Genomic DNA, 15,714 nt, shown 5'->3' with positions numbered 1-15,714 from the left:
CACATTTACTGACCATGTCCCCATGCCATTGGCCTTCTGGTATCCTAGAAGTGAGACTCTCCCCCAGCTGTGCGCGGGAGCCTCAGCAGCACTCCCTTCTCCAGGCCACAGGCAGTGGGCGCTGTGTTCATCCCCATCCTACAGAGGAGGGAACTCACAGCAGGAGGGGGAGGAACGGGGGTGGGGCCAGATAGTAAATATTTTAGGTTTTGTGGGTCAACTCCGAGGATAATATGCAAATGAGCAGGTGCATCTGTGGGGTTTTTTTTTTTTAATCATTTTTATTTCTTGAAAGACAGGGTCTCGCTCTGTCACCTAGGCTAGAGTACAGTAGCACAATCACAGCTTACTGTAGCCTCAACCTCCCAGACTCAAGTAATCGTCTCGCCTCAGCCACCTGAGCGGCTGAGCCCACAGGAGCACACCACTGCACCCGGCTGATTTGTCCATTTTTTTTGTAGAGATGAGGTCTCCCTATGTTGCCCACGCTGGTCTCGCACTCCTGGGCTCAAGCGATCCTCCCGCCTTGGCCTCCTAATGTGCTGGGATGACTCATGTTCTAATACAACTTTCCTTGTGGTGTGGGCACCAAAATCTGAACTACACGATTATCACGTATCACAAAACATTCTTCTTCTTTTGATATAACAAGGAGGTGAAATTACAGAAGGTTGAGTAAGTCAGAGGTTAAGCAACCAGCCCCAAATACCCCGATTTCCCTCCACCAGCAGACCACGCAGCCCCCGAGACAGATGCCTTTGTTGGGGAAGAAGCGGGGAGGGAGAGAACTAGGGCCCAGAGCGGGGACACCATCCACGCATGACCCAGGCCCTTCCAAGCCCGCGGCAGGCACCTGCCTTCATGCCCAGTCCCTTCCTGGTGCTGACTTCTCTCCAGATGCTCTCTCCTTTGCCTTCTCCTTCCAGGAGCCCGGGCACACTTCTTAATGGCTCCTGGGGACCAGGAGATGGAAAGGAGAGGGCGAACGTCATGCTGGAGGTGGAAAGAGGTTCAGGCAAGGGTGGCCCACCCTAGGGCTTGGCCCGTCCTCTGGTCAGTCCCTACTCCCCGCTCCAGACTCCCCCCACCTTGGCTGCCAGCACAGCTCAGCACAGCCCAGCACAGCCCAATCTTCCCTGAGGCTTCAAGAGCCCCCAAGTGCTGGGCATCCAGCCAGAGGCCATCGTGGGCCTCCCCATCCCCCTGGGCTTGCCCCTGCATCTCCGCGTTTGGTAACAGGTGCTGTTCCTCCGAACCTGGAAGCTCTAAACCGACAGCCCGTCTTTTTCCTTATTCCCATGCGAGAGCCATACTTGCCCACTCTGTTTCAGGTCAGTTCCACCATGGATGCTGCAGTGGGAAACTCAGCGTCCTTTCCAGGGATGGCCCCACTAGGCACAGACCCTCAAGGCCCTGCGGCCCCAGATGGGAGGGCTGTCCCCGTGCAGCAGAGGATATTTTCTGTGAGCTCACCGTGGTTTGCGGCAACCACCACAGCACCTCTGCCTACAGAGCCCTCATCCAGTCTCCCAGTGCCTGCCGCCCCCACCCCCAACCACGTGGTCTGTCCCAGGCAGCCTCTAGGACCGGGTGGGGGTTTCCACAGGGACCTGGCCAAACCCACTCTAGGAAGAGCCTCTGGGCCCCGGGGGAGGCGGGAGGGAGGGGCATTCGAGGCTGGGGGTCTGGGGAGAGCCCACCTTGCTCTTCTCCTGCTGCAGCTCGATCTGGATGTCTGTGAGCTTGGCTCGAAGCTCCTCATTAGCCGCCTGCAGCGCCGCGAGGGCCTCCGCCTTGTCCCCCTTGGCCCGGCTGCCCATGCCTCTCTTGGACATGGTGAGGCTAGATGGCCGGGGGGATGCCCAGGGGCAGGGTGCTCTGGCGGGCTGGGCTGGGGGTGGCTGGGGTATCCACGCCAAGCTCCCAGCAGGTGTCACCCAGGCTGCCGCTGTGCTACATCTTCTCATTCACCTGGAGGGAAAGCACACCACGTGAGCAGCCCCTCCGGAGCCTCAGCCTGGAGCTCGGGGGCTCGTGTGCGAGGGGGGCACACGGACCCCCTACCTGCCCTCATCCCAGCGCTGAGGATGCCACCTGCACTACGCAGGCCAGGAAACCAGCCCCAGACCTCAGAGCCCATTGGCCCGCCATATGGTGCCCCCAAACAGCGACCCCACATCTAAGAGCACATCCCTGCGCCTAGCATGGGATGAACACTTGGCACAGGTGAATTCTTTTCCTGCTTCGGAATCAGAGAGTGAGGGAGTGGACACCCATCTTCGAACTCAGAATTCTGTACACGGCTGTGAGGCCACACTGCGGCAACAGTGAGTATAAACCATGAGTTCTCCAACAGCAGAGGGACCCCGTGACCGGCTCCTCCAGAGACCCGAAAGCTGCACCCAGGAAACACCCAGCAGTACTGAAAGCAGGAACTGGAACAGAAGCGCATGCCCAGCTCACAGCAGCACGATCCAGGTAGCCGCACAGTGGAGGCAGCCCGTGTCCATCGACCTATGAGTGGCTGCACAAAACGCGGAATATCCACGTAACAGAATATGATCCAGCTGTAACCAGGAGGGAGATTCGGACACACGCGACGACAGCAGGATCCCCGAAGACATTAGGCTGGGTGAAATCAGCCGGTCACAGAAGGACAAACCTCGCATGATTTCACACATATATTCAGGATCTATAGTCGGCAAACCCAGGAACAAAGTAGAATGGTGGCTGCCAGGGGCTGGCAGGAGAGGGAATGGCAGCTACTGTTTAATGGAGATGGATTTTCTTTCTTTTTTTGGAGATAGGGTCTGGCTCTGTGTCCCATCAAGGGGAGTGGCTGTAAATACACAGGAAGCTTCACTCCCTCGCCCACTCCTTGCCTCCTGCTGTGTGGCCCAGCTTCGAACAGGCCACGGACAGGTACTGATCCATGGCCAGGCACCAGGAACCTGGTGCAGGCAACCAATGATCTCCACTGGTCACAGCAAGTCCTCCAGGTTGAACCCCAGGGAAGCTGCTCACTGTCTAAGAAGGGGTAATTGGACAAGGCTAGTGGGATCCTCACAATTTCCTTCTGTGCTTCCAGGCAGCTCCCCCAGCTGTTCCTCTCCCTCAGAGGCTCCCCCCCACAAGCTACTCCTCTCCTCCAGTTGCTCCTCCCCTCCAGCTGCTCCTTTCTCCCTCTGATGTTCCTCTCTGGCAGCTGCTTCTCTACCCCAGCTCCTATCCCAGATGTTCCTCTTGGCTGCCTAGAGGGGCAAGGACCCCTGGTGCTCCTAACAGGTCCACTGGGCTCCTCTGTGGCCCTCCTGCTCCCAGGGCCTCCGTCTCCACCATGACCAGCTTTCCCCGACAGAGGGAAAAAAGCACCTTTCCCTCTTATCCTTGTCTACCTTCTGCTCTTGTCACCTGTTATAGGGCCGTGAAGGCAGCCAGGATGGAAGGGAGAAGCAGGCAGATCAAACATGGGATCTTTCCCCGTGAACACAGCCCCCATCCCCCCAACTCCTGCTCCCATTTCCTGACGATCACAGGCCCACCCCACACCCACATCTCCTCTCCCGGTGAACACTTTCCCCCACCCCACTCCAGCGTCTCCTCTCCTGGTGAACGCGGGCCACCATCACTCCTGCATCTCCTCTCCAGCCTGGTGAACACAGCCCTCCCCCTACTCCTGTGTCTGTCTCCAGCCTCCTATTTATCAGTTCATAGGACCATGGGAAGGAGACTTGGATGTGGGTCTTGCAGTTTGATGAAGACCAAGCTGTGTGGGTGTGGGGCTCAGAGACCAGCGGAGGTGGCAGGACGGGCAGGTGGGAGGGCCACAGGGCAGCCAGGTGGACTTCCAGGGACGAGCGAAGATGGCCTCACAAGAGGGAGAGTGAAAGGAGGGTCGGAGGCGACCCACTGGGAGGCGATGCAGACACCAAGGAACCACGAGGAGCCTGCGTGGCTGAAAGGTGAACCGGGAAGATGCTGGACATGTCTCACCTTGCAGGGCCTCCGGCCTCCACCCGGACAGGAGAAGGGCCCAGCAGGATGGATGTCAGCACATGTGAGGCAGGGGCTGAAGGGACCAGGCTCGGGCAGAAGGCAAAGTTGGAAGCTGTCATGGGGTACAGAGGGAGGAAGGTGCTCTCAGGATGCCACTCCAGACTGAGGGGGTGGACCCATGGACAGGGCTGAGGCTGTGCCCACGTCGCCCTGTGGACGCCACCAGAGGCATCTTCATTTATAAAGGAGAGGGTGCTCACCGGGCCCAGCACGCTGCCTCTCTCCCCTTTCCAGCTCCGTCCTGAGGACAAAACCCCAGGCAGCTTGGGAAAGGCCTGAGAAGTGTGCAAGAAGAGGGGCTTGAGGAGGAGGAGGAAAGGGGGCTTGGCTGGCCTTGCTGCTGGAGAATGAGAGAACATCGGGTGGGCACAGAGTCCTAGAGATGGGATAGGAGGTTCTGAAGGTGTTTTGCTGTCTCTTGATAACAAGCTGCTCCAAAGAGAGACACTAGCTGACCCTTAAGTGTTTTAGTGACTCCTGGCCCCAACCTCGTGAGCGTCAGGTGGGCTCCTGTGGACTCCAGAACTGTGGGCCCACCTCCCACTGTCCTCCCTGGGGACCCTCCAGGGGGATGAAGACCCCACTGGGGAAGAGCCGGGTCCTGTCCTGTGCACTCGGGTTCTCTGCCACCACAGATGACTGTTCTGGTAAACTTCCCACCTCCACACAACAGTCGTCTTTCCCACCTCCAATAACACATTCCCACCTCCGTTCAAGTCCTCTTAGACAGGGCTCTGGTTTCCTCTGGGCGGCAGCGCCTTTCTGGGACCCAGCCCCGGGCCACCACTGCCCTCTCCTGGCCGCACCACGCTCTGTGCAGTGTTCACTGACAGCGGCAGAAACTCGCTGCCATCCGGCTGTCGTAGGGCATTGAGCCTTGAGGAAAAGGGAAAATAAAATCTGGCTGCCAGACAGCTGTCATTCCCATAGCTTTGCTACTGAAAATAGATGAAGCAGTTTTTGAAAGAGAATCCGTTGTAAAGGGTCATAGGTTGCTAATACACAAGGGTCGACATCTAGACCCATCCCAGGAGCTAATTTCTAATTAACCCACTGTTTGTAGCATTTAGTTAATTTTGTTTTGGGGAGACTTCAGCGGTGGGGCTGGGGGAGGGGGTCCTTGCTCTGTCGCCCAGGCTGGAGAGCAGCAGTGCAATCATGGCTCGCTGTAACCTCGACTTCCTGGGCTCAAGCAATCCTCCTGCCTCAGCCTCCCACGGATGGATTTCCAATTTGGAGGAGGGAAAGTGGGAAAGTGTAGAAAGTTAAAATCTTGTCTACATTGCAGAAAAACTCCCCAGACTGGCCTCCCTCCTCCTGTCCCAGGCCTGGGACTGCCCAGCTCCTCTGAACGGCTTCAAGCTCACTCTGGGTCCTGCACTGGCCACCCTGGTCTGAGAGCTTTCATCGGCATCTCCCTAGAGGCAGAGTTGATATTTTTCTCCAGCACCAATCTGGGAACTGATACGGTAACTATGTTGAGTTTATTCCTTACGAAATGAGCAGGGATGGTGTGAATGTCCCCCAAGTGCTGAGGCTCGGGCACCCCAGAAGTGAAAAGCGCCTGGCACAGTGCTTGGTATGTAGGAGGCATGGGATGAACTGTGTTAGCCAGTGGCCTGCACAAGCTCATCTTCCCCCTGCAGGGATGGACTGATCACGGCCTCTCCAGGCAGCTGTTTCCATGGCTGGTCATTTCCGTGGCTGGTCGTTTCCGTGGCTGGTCGTTTCCGTGGCTGGTCATTTCCGTGGCTGGTCAGCTAGGCTGTGAAACAGTTGATGCTCCAGAGGTGCCAAAGCTAGTTTCCCACTGATTTGCATCTTCCTTCTTCCTTCCCGCCCAGGAGCACAGCTGGGGTTCCTCACGCAGAGAGAGTGGGCCGCACGGCTGGGGTTCCTCATGCAGAGAGAATGGAGCTTTCAAGTGTCGCCTCACATCCTAAAGCGAAATGATATTGGGGCGGCTGGGAGAATCTGCACCTCGGATGATCACAGCCTTGGTAAATGGAGGCATCTCCTTTCCCCACAAGGACACTGCTGCTGTTGGCAGGTGACAGAGCTCATAGCGGCTGGGGGCTGTGGCCTGTGCTCCAGCCCTGGGGTGGCTGCTGGGTTTCATGAGCTCTTCTGTCCACCCCCATCCCTCATAAGGAACCAGGGGTGTAGAGAATCATCCAGTCTCAAGCATGTGTGTAAGGTTGTTCTGGTCAACATATCTTCTCATGGCCTTCCTGACACTCTGGGAGGCAGACAGGGTGACTAGAGAGAGACCCAAAGGCTGCGAGAGTAGGAGATCTAGCTGGTGGCAGCCCAGATGCCCCCACCTTGGGTGTGCCAGGGGCTTCAGCCATGCAGGAGGTCCAGCCGGCTCATGACAAGGGCTGGGCCCCACGTGGCACACTCTGCACTGAGTCCCAGACCACGGTATCCTGGCTCGAGGAGACCCACAGTTCCCCGATAGGGTGGGAGCGGGTCTGAGGGGCCTGTGTGGGGGTCTGCGAGGGCAGCACATTGTGAGATGCTCATGGGGTGATCCAGTCACAGCTGCATCTGTCCTGGGGAGCCTGGATCGGCCCCGGGGCAGGAGCCAGGAGGGGTCAGGGTGGGTGCAAGCTCAGAGCAGACACCCCCTACATCACTGTACCAGCCCCTCACCACGATGGGGTCACAGGACATCTGGGGTCGGGGCTGTCCCTTCACCGGGAATCACAGCAACGCAGCGTGAATCTCAGATGCAGACGAGCCCTCCAGACACTGTGGACTCTGCTCACGCCGACCATCACCAGGGCGAGCATGGGAGCTGCAGACGGACAGCACGGCAGTGCAGCAAGGGGTTTGGGGTGCCGAGGAATGTGCCATCCGTGACACGCACATGAGCCACAAGGCACAGGGCAGGCGGTGCCCAGGGGACCGGCCTGATGAGGACTCATGAATGCACCCATGAGTTGCGCATTGACACAATCAGGACATGCATTAAAGCACTGGGCATCTTACACACACGCAGAGCTGCATTTGACCAGGAAAAATATGAGTCCTGAGCCTGCTAGTCGGGGAAAACCCACGGCACATCCGAGAGAGGTTGAGTTTGCACCCAAGGCATCCCCAAACCCCTGTGGAGAGAGCTTCCTCTGCTGGACATGGCGCTGCAGCGGGCTTTGCTGTCAATTTCAGAGCGGGACTGCACCTTCGTACTTTCCTTGGGGAAGCCATTAAATTAACAGCACAGATTGCCTATCTTTTATATTGGGGTCTCTGAGGAGGTAATAAAAACAATTGATTTCCCAGTCATCATCTGAAGGCTGCAGAAATGCTTTGGGTTGACCTCTGGTTAAGTCGTTTTACGGCAGGAGGTTTCCGTGTGAAAGACAGAGCTTTACGGCTGATAGATGTCTTTCCACCTCCGGTGAATCACCACAGTGAACCTCAGCGTCACTGACGAGGAGGCTGGCCTGGTTGGGGCTTTGCTCCACTCTGTCCCTGTCGGGCTGTTTACTCAGCGTTGAGCCTCTGGATTTGGGCTTCAATACCACCATGTGATGTAGAGGACACCGAGAAATCAGGCAGACCCAAGCAGTCTTCAGAGCCACCTCCTGTGATTCAGGGGTGTCCTGGGGTGAGACAGTCCATGTCTCTGCAGCTCCCGTGACCTCACAAGGCCGTGAGCATTTAACTTGCATTCTTTCTGGGCTAAATGGTTTACGGAGAAGAAAGGATGGATCTGATGATTCCTTTCCACAGAAATCCAATGTGTAGGGTGAGGAGGGGATGGAGGAGGGTCAGAGACCCCTGTCAGATCCCACAGGAAGGGGACACATGGACCCACCAGGTCCAGGCTGCAGCTTCCCGCGGGTCATGTCTGACAGATGCCCAGGCTGTGTGGGGAGGAGAAAGGATGAAGACACAGGCCCTGGGGCCTCCCCTACCCGCTGGGCCTCTCGCAGTGATCCTGGTAGGCTGAGCTGCTGGCAGGGGACTGAGGGAAAGGTCAGGGGCCACAGAGTCTTCTCCCCCGGGGCAGACGGGGCATGAGCCTCCAGGTGACCCTGCAGAGATGCACATCACCCATTAAAAACAAACAGCACTCGGAGGGGGACATGAGCTGGCCCTTCGTGCCTGGGTGTCAATGTCATTGGTTAGAGAACTGGAGCCACACCTGGAAAACCCCGGGAAAGAGGAACTTCACTCGGGTGGCACGGGGAGTTTCCGGAGCGGGACCTCGCTCAGGTGGTGCGGGGCATTTCCGGAGCGGAAGATCCAGGGCCTGGGGGGCCAGGGCACATGGGCTCTAGTGGCTGGAGGGGCAGTGGGGGCTGGGGTAGGGTGACTCTCGGGGTGGATGTCACCCAAGATCAACCAACCACTCCAGGTAAAAGACCCAAAAGAGGCCGGAGGGAGGCCCAGCACCATGGACCTCTGGAATCCCAGAGGCTCAGCCCAGGGACTGCCCGTCCCACCACAGGCCTGGCGGCCAGCTGTCACCCTGACCACCGCTGTGGAAAATCGCAGGTGTGGTGAGACTTTAGTCACCCACAAACATCAGCCCTGGGACAGAGAATGTCACCAAGTCCAGTTCACAGTTGAAGACTCAGACACAGAAACACTGTCTGGGTCACATGATCAGGTGACCCAGCTCTGCCTGACCCAAGGCCACCAGGCCATGTCCCTCACACAGCACGTGGTCAAACTGCTGGCCGGGCTCCGGGTAGGGTACCCCCCACGCATGGCCCAGGTTAGTGCTTCCAGCATGCTCAAGGCATGGCACAGGGCCCCTTTCAGAGGCAGAGTCAGACCCAACGCACGTGAAGAACGTAAGCGTCAACTCAGGGTCGGTCCGGGGTCCAGCCAGGTGTGCCAGGCCACAAGGCCCAGGGGGAGCCCCGCACTCTACTGGCCCACGTCCACCCTCGGTCCCGGAAAACAGCCTCAAACAAAGACGCAGCACATGGGCCTTCCGCACAGACTAAGGACGCTGGTGTCACCCGAGAGAGCCAGTGGTTCAGAGAAGGGGTTGGGTGAAGGTGAGGCCAGAGCAAAGTTGGATGTGTTTCCAGACACTGGAGACAGAGATGGGGGAAAATGGGCAGCCGCACAGGGATGCCAGGGTGGGGAGCAGCGCCCAGGTCTGCGGGACGGACCCAGAGCTGGAGCCCCCACCAGGCTTCTGTTCGAGGCTGTGGAAGGCATTAGCCACTATCATCTCGTTTCTGTCCTGATTCTGCGGCTCTGAGTAAAGCAGGAGCCCCTTCTCCTCTGAGCCACTCTTGGGGACACTAGGTGGCCTCACAGGCGTTGGGGTGGCCACTGCCCGGCCCTGACAACCTGGCCTCTGCAAGGGGACAGCTGCTCAGAAGGGACCAGAGAGGTGACAGCACACGGGCCAGGCCTTCAGGACCAGGTCTTCCTCACGAGCCCCCACCTCAGCTGCCAGGCTTCAATCTGCCTGGGCTGGATCCCCCACTCCTGACTTGGAGAAAGAGAAAACTGCCCCACCTGCTGGGAGCCGCCCACGGGCCAGCCTGGGGCATGGGCTGAGGGAATTTCTCCCCGACCCTAAGACGGCGCCCCAAATCTCATGTGGTCACGCCTGGTGTCACAGGGACGGCCCACCTTCCTCCTGCCTTCCTGGTGGTACCGCCCAGTATCACGGGACGGCCCACCTTCCCCCTGCCTTCCCGATGGCTCTGCTTTCCAAACAGACCCCTCAGTTTGAGAATGGAATCTTTCTGCGCATTCCCGGGAAGAACGGCATCGGCACACCACTGACTTTCGAAGGAAGAACTACACTGGCACACCACTGACTTTCGAAGCATTTCTTGCCAAGAATGGCAGAATTCCATTTGGAGGCTGAAACCATCGAGACTGAGGAGCTTTGCCCAGGTGCTTTCCTTTCATTACAGCAACCAACAAGACATGCGGCTCCAAATCAAACGGAGGAGGCTGGCCTCGGGGTAAATGGGCCACAAGCTTAGAAACCCAGTGATTCTCACTAAATCTCCTAAAAGACAGACTGAGAATTATTAAGGACTTGGTTTAGAACCTTTGTTTCTAACTGTATGTTTTTCAATGAAGTTGATTTAGGTTGATCTTGTACAAACCCCTAATCATTTGCAGGAAACAGATTTGAAGTTGTTAGTAGTGAAATTTGGTGGGGAGGGAGGGAATGAAAAGATGCTTTCAGATAAATAAAAGCATCACTGAGTCTGGCCCCTGCAGAGCCACACCTGCTGGGGGAGTTAGGATTCAAGGGGAACCGGGAACTCCCTCTTTCTCTCCCCAGCCCACAGTGCCCTGCTGCGAGGCAGACAGCCCTTTGGAAGTTTTTATTTATTTATTTATTATATTTTAAAATATTTATTTATTTATTTATTTTGAGACAGAGTCTCACTATGTCACCCAGTCTGGAGTACAATGGCACGATCTCAGCTCACTGCAACCTCTACCTCCCAGGTTCAAGCGATTCTCCTGCTCAGGCTCCTAAGAAGCTGGGATTACCACTACACCTGGCTGATTTTAGTATTTTTAGTAGAGATGGGGTTTCAACATGTTGGCCAGGCTGGTCTTGATCTCCTGACCTCAGCTGACCTGCCCACCTCAGCCTCCCAAAGTGCTGGGATTACAGGTGTGAGCCACCGTGCCTGGCTGGGAGGTATTTTTTTTACATGGTTCCCAAACCCAGCTGAGTATAAGAACACCCTGAGGAGGTTTACTGAGTAGGGCCTGTCTCTCCAGGAGGACGAAGTGCCCAGGACTTCACCCGCAGCTCCTGATCACAAGACCAGTGACGCAAATCCAGCTCTGAGAGAGGAGCGCTGTGGTAGAGAGCCTGCTTCCTCACTGCAAACACCCCTGGTGTGGCCGGAGGTCACGGTGAAGACTACACCCAGGATGGAAGAACCCCAGTGGGGGTTCTGGGGGCTCTGGCAGTCACTCAGCACCCAGGAGAAGAGCAACGCCACTAAGCTGGCCTCGCAGTGATACCTAGAAGGGCCCTTATGGGACGTCCACACTCTGATCTGCAGTGGCCACTCTGATGGATGCTAAAGATGCTTCAAGATGGAGAAGAGGCCATTTCATCCCACAACAACCCACGCAGTCCTCTGGAAGTGCCATGAGGGACTTTCTGAAAAGAAGCATGGGATCATCCACAAAATCTCTGCATTGATTTCAACACGTTCACATTTTTATCAATAAATGTTTAGACGGTGACAGCCATCAGTCCTCATCTGCAGAACTGAATCTAGCACATTTCACTTTTTATTGAAAGGTGATCTTGGCTGGGCATAGTGGCTAAGGCCTGTAATCCCAGCACTTTAGGAGGCCAAGGCGGGAGGATCACTTGAACCCAGGAGTCTGAGACCAGCCTAGACAACAGAGGGAGACCCCATCTCTGCAACAAATAAATTAGCCAGGTGGGCGCCTGTGGTCCCAGCTCCCTGGGAGGCTAAGGTGGGAGGATCGCTTGGGCCTAGGAGGTCAAGGCTGCAGTGAGCTGTGACCACGTCACTGTACTCCAACCCGGACAACAGAGGAAGACCTTGTCTCCAAGAAAGAAAAAAAAAAAAGAAAAAGAAGAAAGAAAAAGAAAGAAAGAAAAAGAAGGAAGGAAGGAAAGAAGGGAAGGGAAGGGAAGGGAAGGACGCGGATTGCTCCTGCAGGGCCTGGGAGACACCCCAAATACTGTGAGTGCCCAAGCTATGGAAGTGGGAAAGGGGGACTGTTCACCCCCAAACACACACCCCCACTGCAGAACCTGAAGGTCTAGATCATGGGAGAAGATTCTGAGCTCACCTGGAGCTGAGCCGAGCGAAATACAGAGGCAGAGGAAGCAGCGGGAAGCCTGTTGGCTCTCTGGGTTCCCTAGGAAGCCGTTTCTGCCTTACCTCAGAGGGGTCCTTGGGGAGGGCAGCCAGAGCCACCGGGGAAAGGCCACAGGGAGAAGGAAACCTCCAGCTGAACTTTGTAACAATTCCAACATAAGGAGAAGCCTCCTGGCCAGAACTCGGGGGAGGGCGTGAATCCAGTGTACAGACTCCACATATGGAGGAAGAATGAAAGCTCCGCTTTCACAGCTGGGAGGCAGGTAGCCTGGGGCAAGTTCTCAGCCTGCTTGCCACTGCCTGGAAACAGACTCAAGGCTGCTGTGGGGCCCAGTGGGAGTGAGACCAGCCCTTTGACTTGTGTGGGAGCTGGGTGAGGCCTGTGCTGCTGGCTTTCCCCCACTTCCTTGACAACCTGCATGACTCAGCAGAGGCAGCCATAATTCTCCTAGGTACACAACTCCATTAACCTGGGAATCTCACCCCCATGCCCCACAACAGCCGCAGCAAGACCTGCCCAAGAGAGTCTGAGCTCAGACACTAGCCCCGCCCCAACCTGATGGTCCCTCCCCATCCAGCCTGGTAGCTGAAGACAAAGGGCATATACTCTTAGGAGTTCTAGGGTCCCACTCACCATGGGTTCTTCTGCATGCTGCCACAGTGGGTGCTCTCTGGAAAGCTCCACCTCCCAGCAGAAGGCCAACCAGCACAAAAATACAGCATTAGACCACCAAAGCTAAGGCCATTGCACCCCCTGACACCTCCACCAGAATAGGTGCTGGTATCCATGGCTGAGAGGCTCACAGATGGTTCACATCACAGCTCTCTGGGCAGACAACCCCCAGTACCAGCCCAGAGCCTGGTAGACTTGCTGGGTGACTGGACCCAGAAGAGAGATAACAATCACTACAGCTCACCTCTTGGGAAGCCACATCCATGGGAAAAGGGGCAGAGCACTACATCAAGGGAACAGCCCATGAGACAAAAGAATCTGAACAACAGCCTTCAGCCCTAAACTTACCCTCTGACAGAACCTACCCAAATGAGAGTGAACCAGAAAACTCTGGAAATATGACAAAATAAGGTTCTTTAACCGCCCCCCAAAAATCACACTAGCTCACCCACAATGGATCCAAACCAAGCAGAAATCCCTGATAAACCTAAAAAAGAATTCAGAAGGTCAATTATTAAGTTAACCAAGGAGGTACCAGAGAAAGGCAAAGGCCAATTTAAGAAAATCAAGAAAATGATACAAGTCAGGGGTTCAAGACCAGCCTGGGCAACATGGTGAACCCCATGTGAACCCCATGGCGAACCTACTAAAAACATAAAAATTAGCCGGGCATGGTGGCAGGCACCTGTGGTCACAGCAACTTGGGAGGCTGAGGCAAGAGAATTGTTTGAACCTGGGAGGCAGAGGTTGCAGTGAGCTGAGATCACACCACTGCACTCCAGCCTGGGTAGTCGAGTAAGACTCCATCTCAAAACAACAACAACAACAACAACAACAACAACAAGAAATGGGGGGAGAAATAGTCAGTGAAATTGAACAAAAAACACTCAAGACTTCAGGAAACAATGGACGCACTTATAGAAATGCAAAATGCTCTGGAAAGTCTCAGCAATAGAATCAAACAAGCAGAAGAAAGAACTTCAGAGCCTGAAGGCAAGGTTTTTGAATTAACCCAATCCAACAAAGACAAAGAAAAAAGAACAAGATGATGTGAACAAAGCCTCCAAGAAGTCTGGGATTATGTTAAATGGCCAAACCTAAGAATAATTGGCGTTCCTGAGGAAGAAGAGAAATCTAAAAGTTTGGAACACATATTTGGGGGAACAATCGAGGAAAACTTCCCCAGCCTTGCTAAAGACCTAGACATCCAGACACAAGAAGCTCCAAGAACACCTGGGAGATTCATCCCCAAAAGATCAATGCCTAGGCACATTGTCATCAGGTTATCCAAAGTTAAGATGAAGAAAAGAATCTTAAGAGCTGTGAGGCAAAAGCACCAGGTAACCTATAAAGGAAAACCTATCAGATTAACAGCAGATTTCTCAGCAGAAACCCTACAAGCTAGAAGGGATTGGGGCCCTATCGTCAGCCTCCTTAAAACAATTACCAGCCAAGAATTTTGTATCCAGTGAAACTAAGCTTCATAAATGAAAGAAAGATACTTGCCACTACCAAGCCAGCACTACAAGAACTGCTAAAAAGAGCTCTAAATCTTGAAACAAATCCTGGAAAGACATTAAAGAACCTCTTTAAAGCATAATCTTGCAGGACCTATAAAACAAAAACACAATTAAAAAAAAAAAAAGTCAAGCTATACAGGCAACAAATAGCATGATGAATGAAACAGCACCTCACATCTCAATACTAATGTTGAACATAAATTGCCTAAAGGCTTCACTTAAAAGACACAGAACTGCAGAATGGATAAGAATTCACCAACCAAGTATCTGCTGCTTTCAAGAGACCCACCTAACACATAAGGACTCACATAAACTTAAGGTAAAGGGGTGGAAAAAGGTATTCCATGCAAAAGGACCCCAAAAGGGAGAAGGAGTAGTTATTCTTATATCAGACAAAACAAACTTTAAAGCAACAGCAATTTAAAAAGGCAAAGAGGGACATTATATAATGATAAAAGGCCTTGTCCAACAGGAAAATGTCACAACCCTAATTATATATGCACCTAACACTGGAGCTCCCGAATTTATAAAACAATTACTACTAGACCTAAACAAATAAATAGACAGCAACACAATAATAGTGGGGAACTTCAATACTCCACCGATGGCACTAGACAGGTAATCAGGACAGAAAGTCAACAAAGAAACAATGGATTTAAACTATACCATGGAACAAATGGACTTAATGGATATTTACAGAACATTCTACCCAACAACTGCAGGATACACATTCAATAGCACGTGGAACTTTCTCCAAGATGGACCATATGATTGGCCACAAAACAAGCCTCAATAAATTTAAGAAAACTAAAATTATATTAAGTACTCTTTCAGACCACAGTGGAATAAAACTGGAAATCACCTCCAAAAGGAACCTTCAAAAACATGCAAATACATGAAAATTAAATAACCTGCTCCTGAATGATCACTGCGTCAACAATGAATCAAAATGAAAATTTAAAAATTCTTCAAACTGAACAACAATAGTGATCTATAAAAACCTCTGGGATACAGCAAACGCAGTGCTAAAAGTAAAGTTCATAGCACTAAACACCTACATCAAAAAATCGGCAAGAGCACAAACAATCTAAGGTCACACCTCAAGAAGCTAGTGAAACAAGAACAAAGCAAACCCAAACCCAGTAGAAGAAAGGAAATAACCAAGATCAGAGCAGAACTAAATGAAATTGAAACAAAAAATAAATACAAAGGATAAATGAAATGAAAAGCTGGTTCTTTGAAAAGAGAAATAAGGCTGGGCGCAGTGGCTCACACCTGTAATCCCAGCACTTTGGGAGGCCGAGGCAGGCAGATCGAGAGGTCAGGATTTCAAGACCAGCCTGACCAATACGGTGAAACCCCATCTCTACTAAAAATAAAAAATTAGTCAGGCATGTTGGCATGTGCCAGTAATCCCAGCTACTCAGGAGGCTGAGGCAGAAGAATTGCTTGAACCCAGGAGGTGGAGGTTGCAGTGAGCCAAGATTGCGCCACTGCACTCCAGACTGGGCGATCATCTCAAAAAAAAAAAAAGAAAAAGAAACAAAATTGATAGACCATTAGTAAGATTAACCTAGAAAAGAAGAGAGGAAATCCAAATAAGCTCAATTAGAAATGAAATGGAAGATATTACAATTGACATCACAGA

General features: G+C 53.5%; 1 protein-coding gene across 1 annotated transcript in view; it reads right to left on the bottom strand.

Moving 5' to 3' along the window:
• The window catches only part of JAKMIP3 (Janus kinase and microtubule interacting protein 3), a 115,047-nt gene that overhangs the window by 58,880 nt on the left and 40,453 nt on the right, over positions 1 to 15,714 (bottom strand). Inside the window, 1 exon segment of the mRNA XM_030940699.1 lies at positions 1,701 to 1,971. Coding sequence (XP_030796559.1) covers positions 1,701 to 1,967 — 267 coding nt within the window. The 5' untranslated portion in view covers positions 1,968 to 1,971.

This window comes from Rhinopithecus roxellana, chromosome 11, assembly GCF_007565055.1.
Source record: "Rhinopithecus roxellana isolate Shanxi Qingling chromosome 11, ASM756505v1, whole genome shotgun sequence".
In the NCBI taxonomy this organism is placed as follows: domain Eukaryota; kingdom Metazoa; phylum Chordata; class Mammalia; order Primates; family Cercopithecidae; genus Rhinopithecus; species Rhinopithecus roxellana.
Note: the sequence above shows the minus strand (reverse complement) of the source record. Positions and strands in the feature narration are given on the sequence as shown.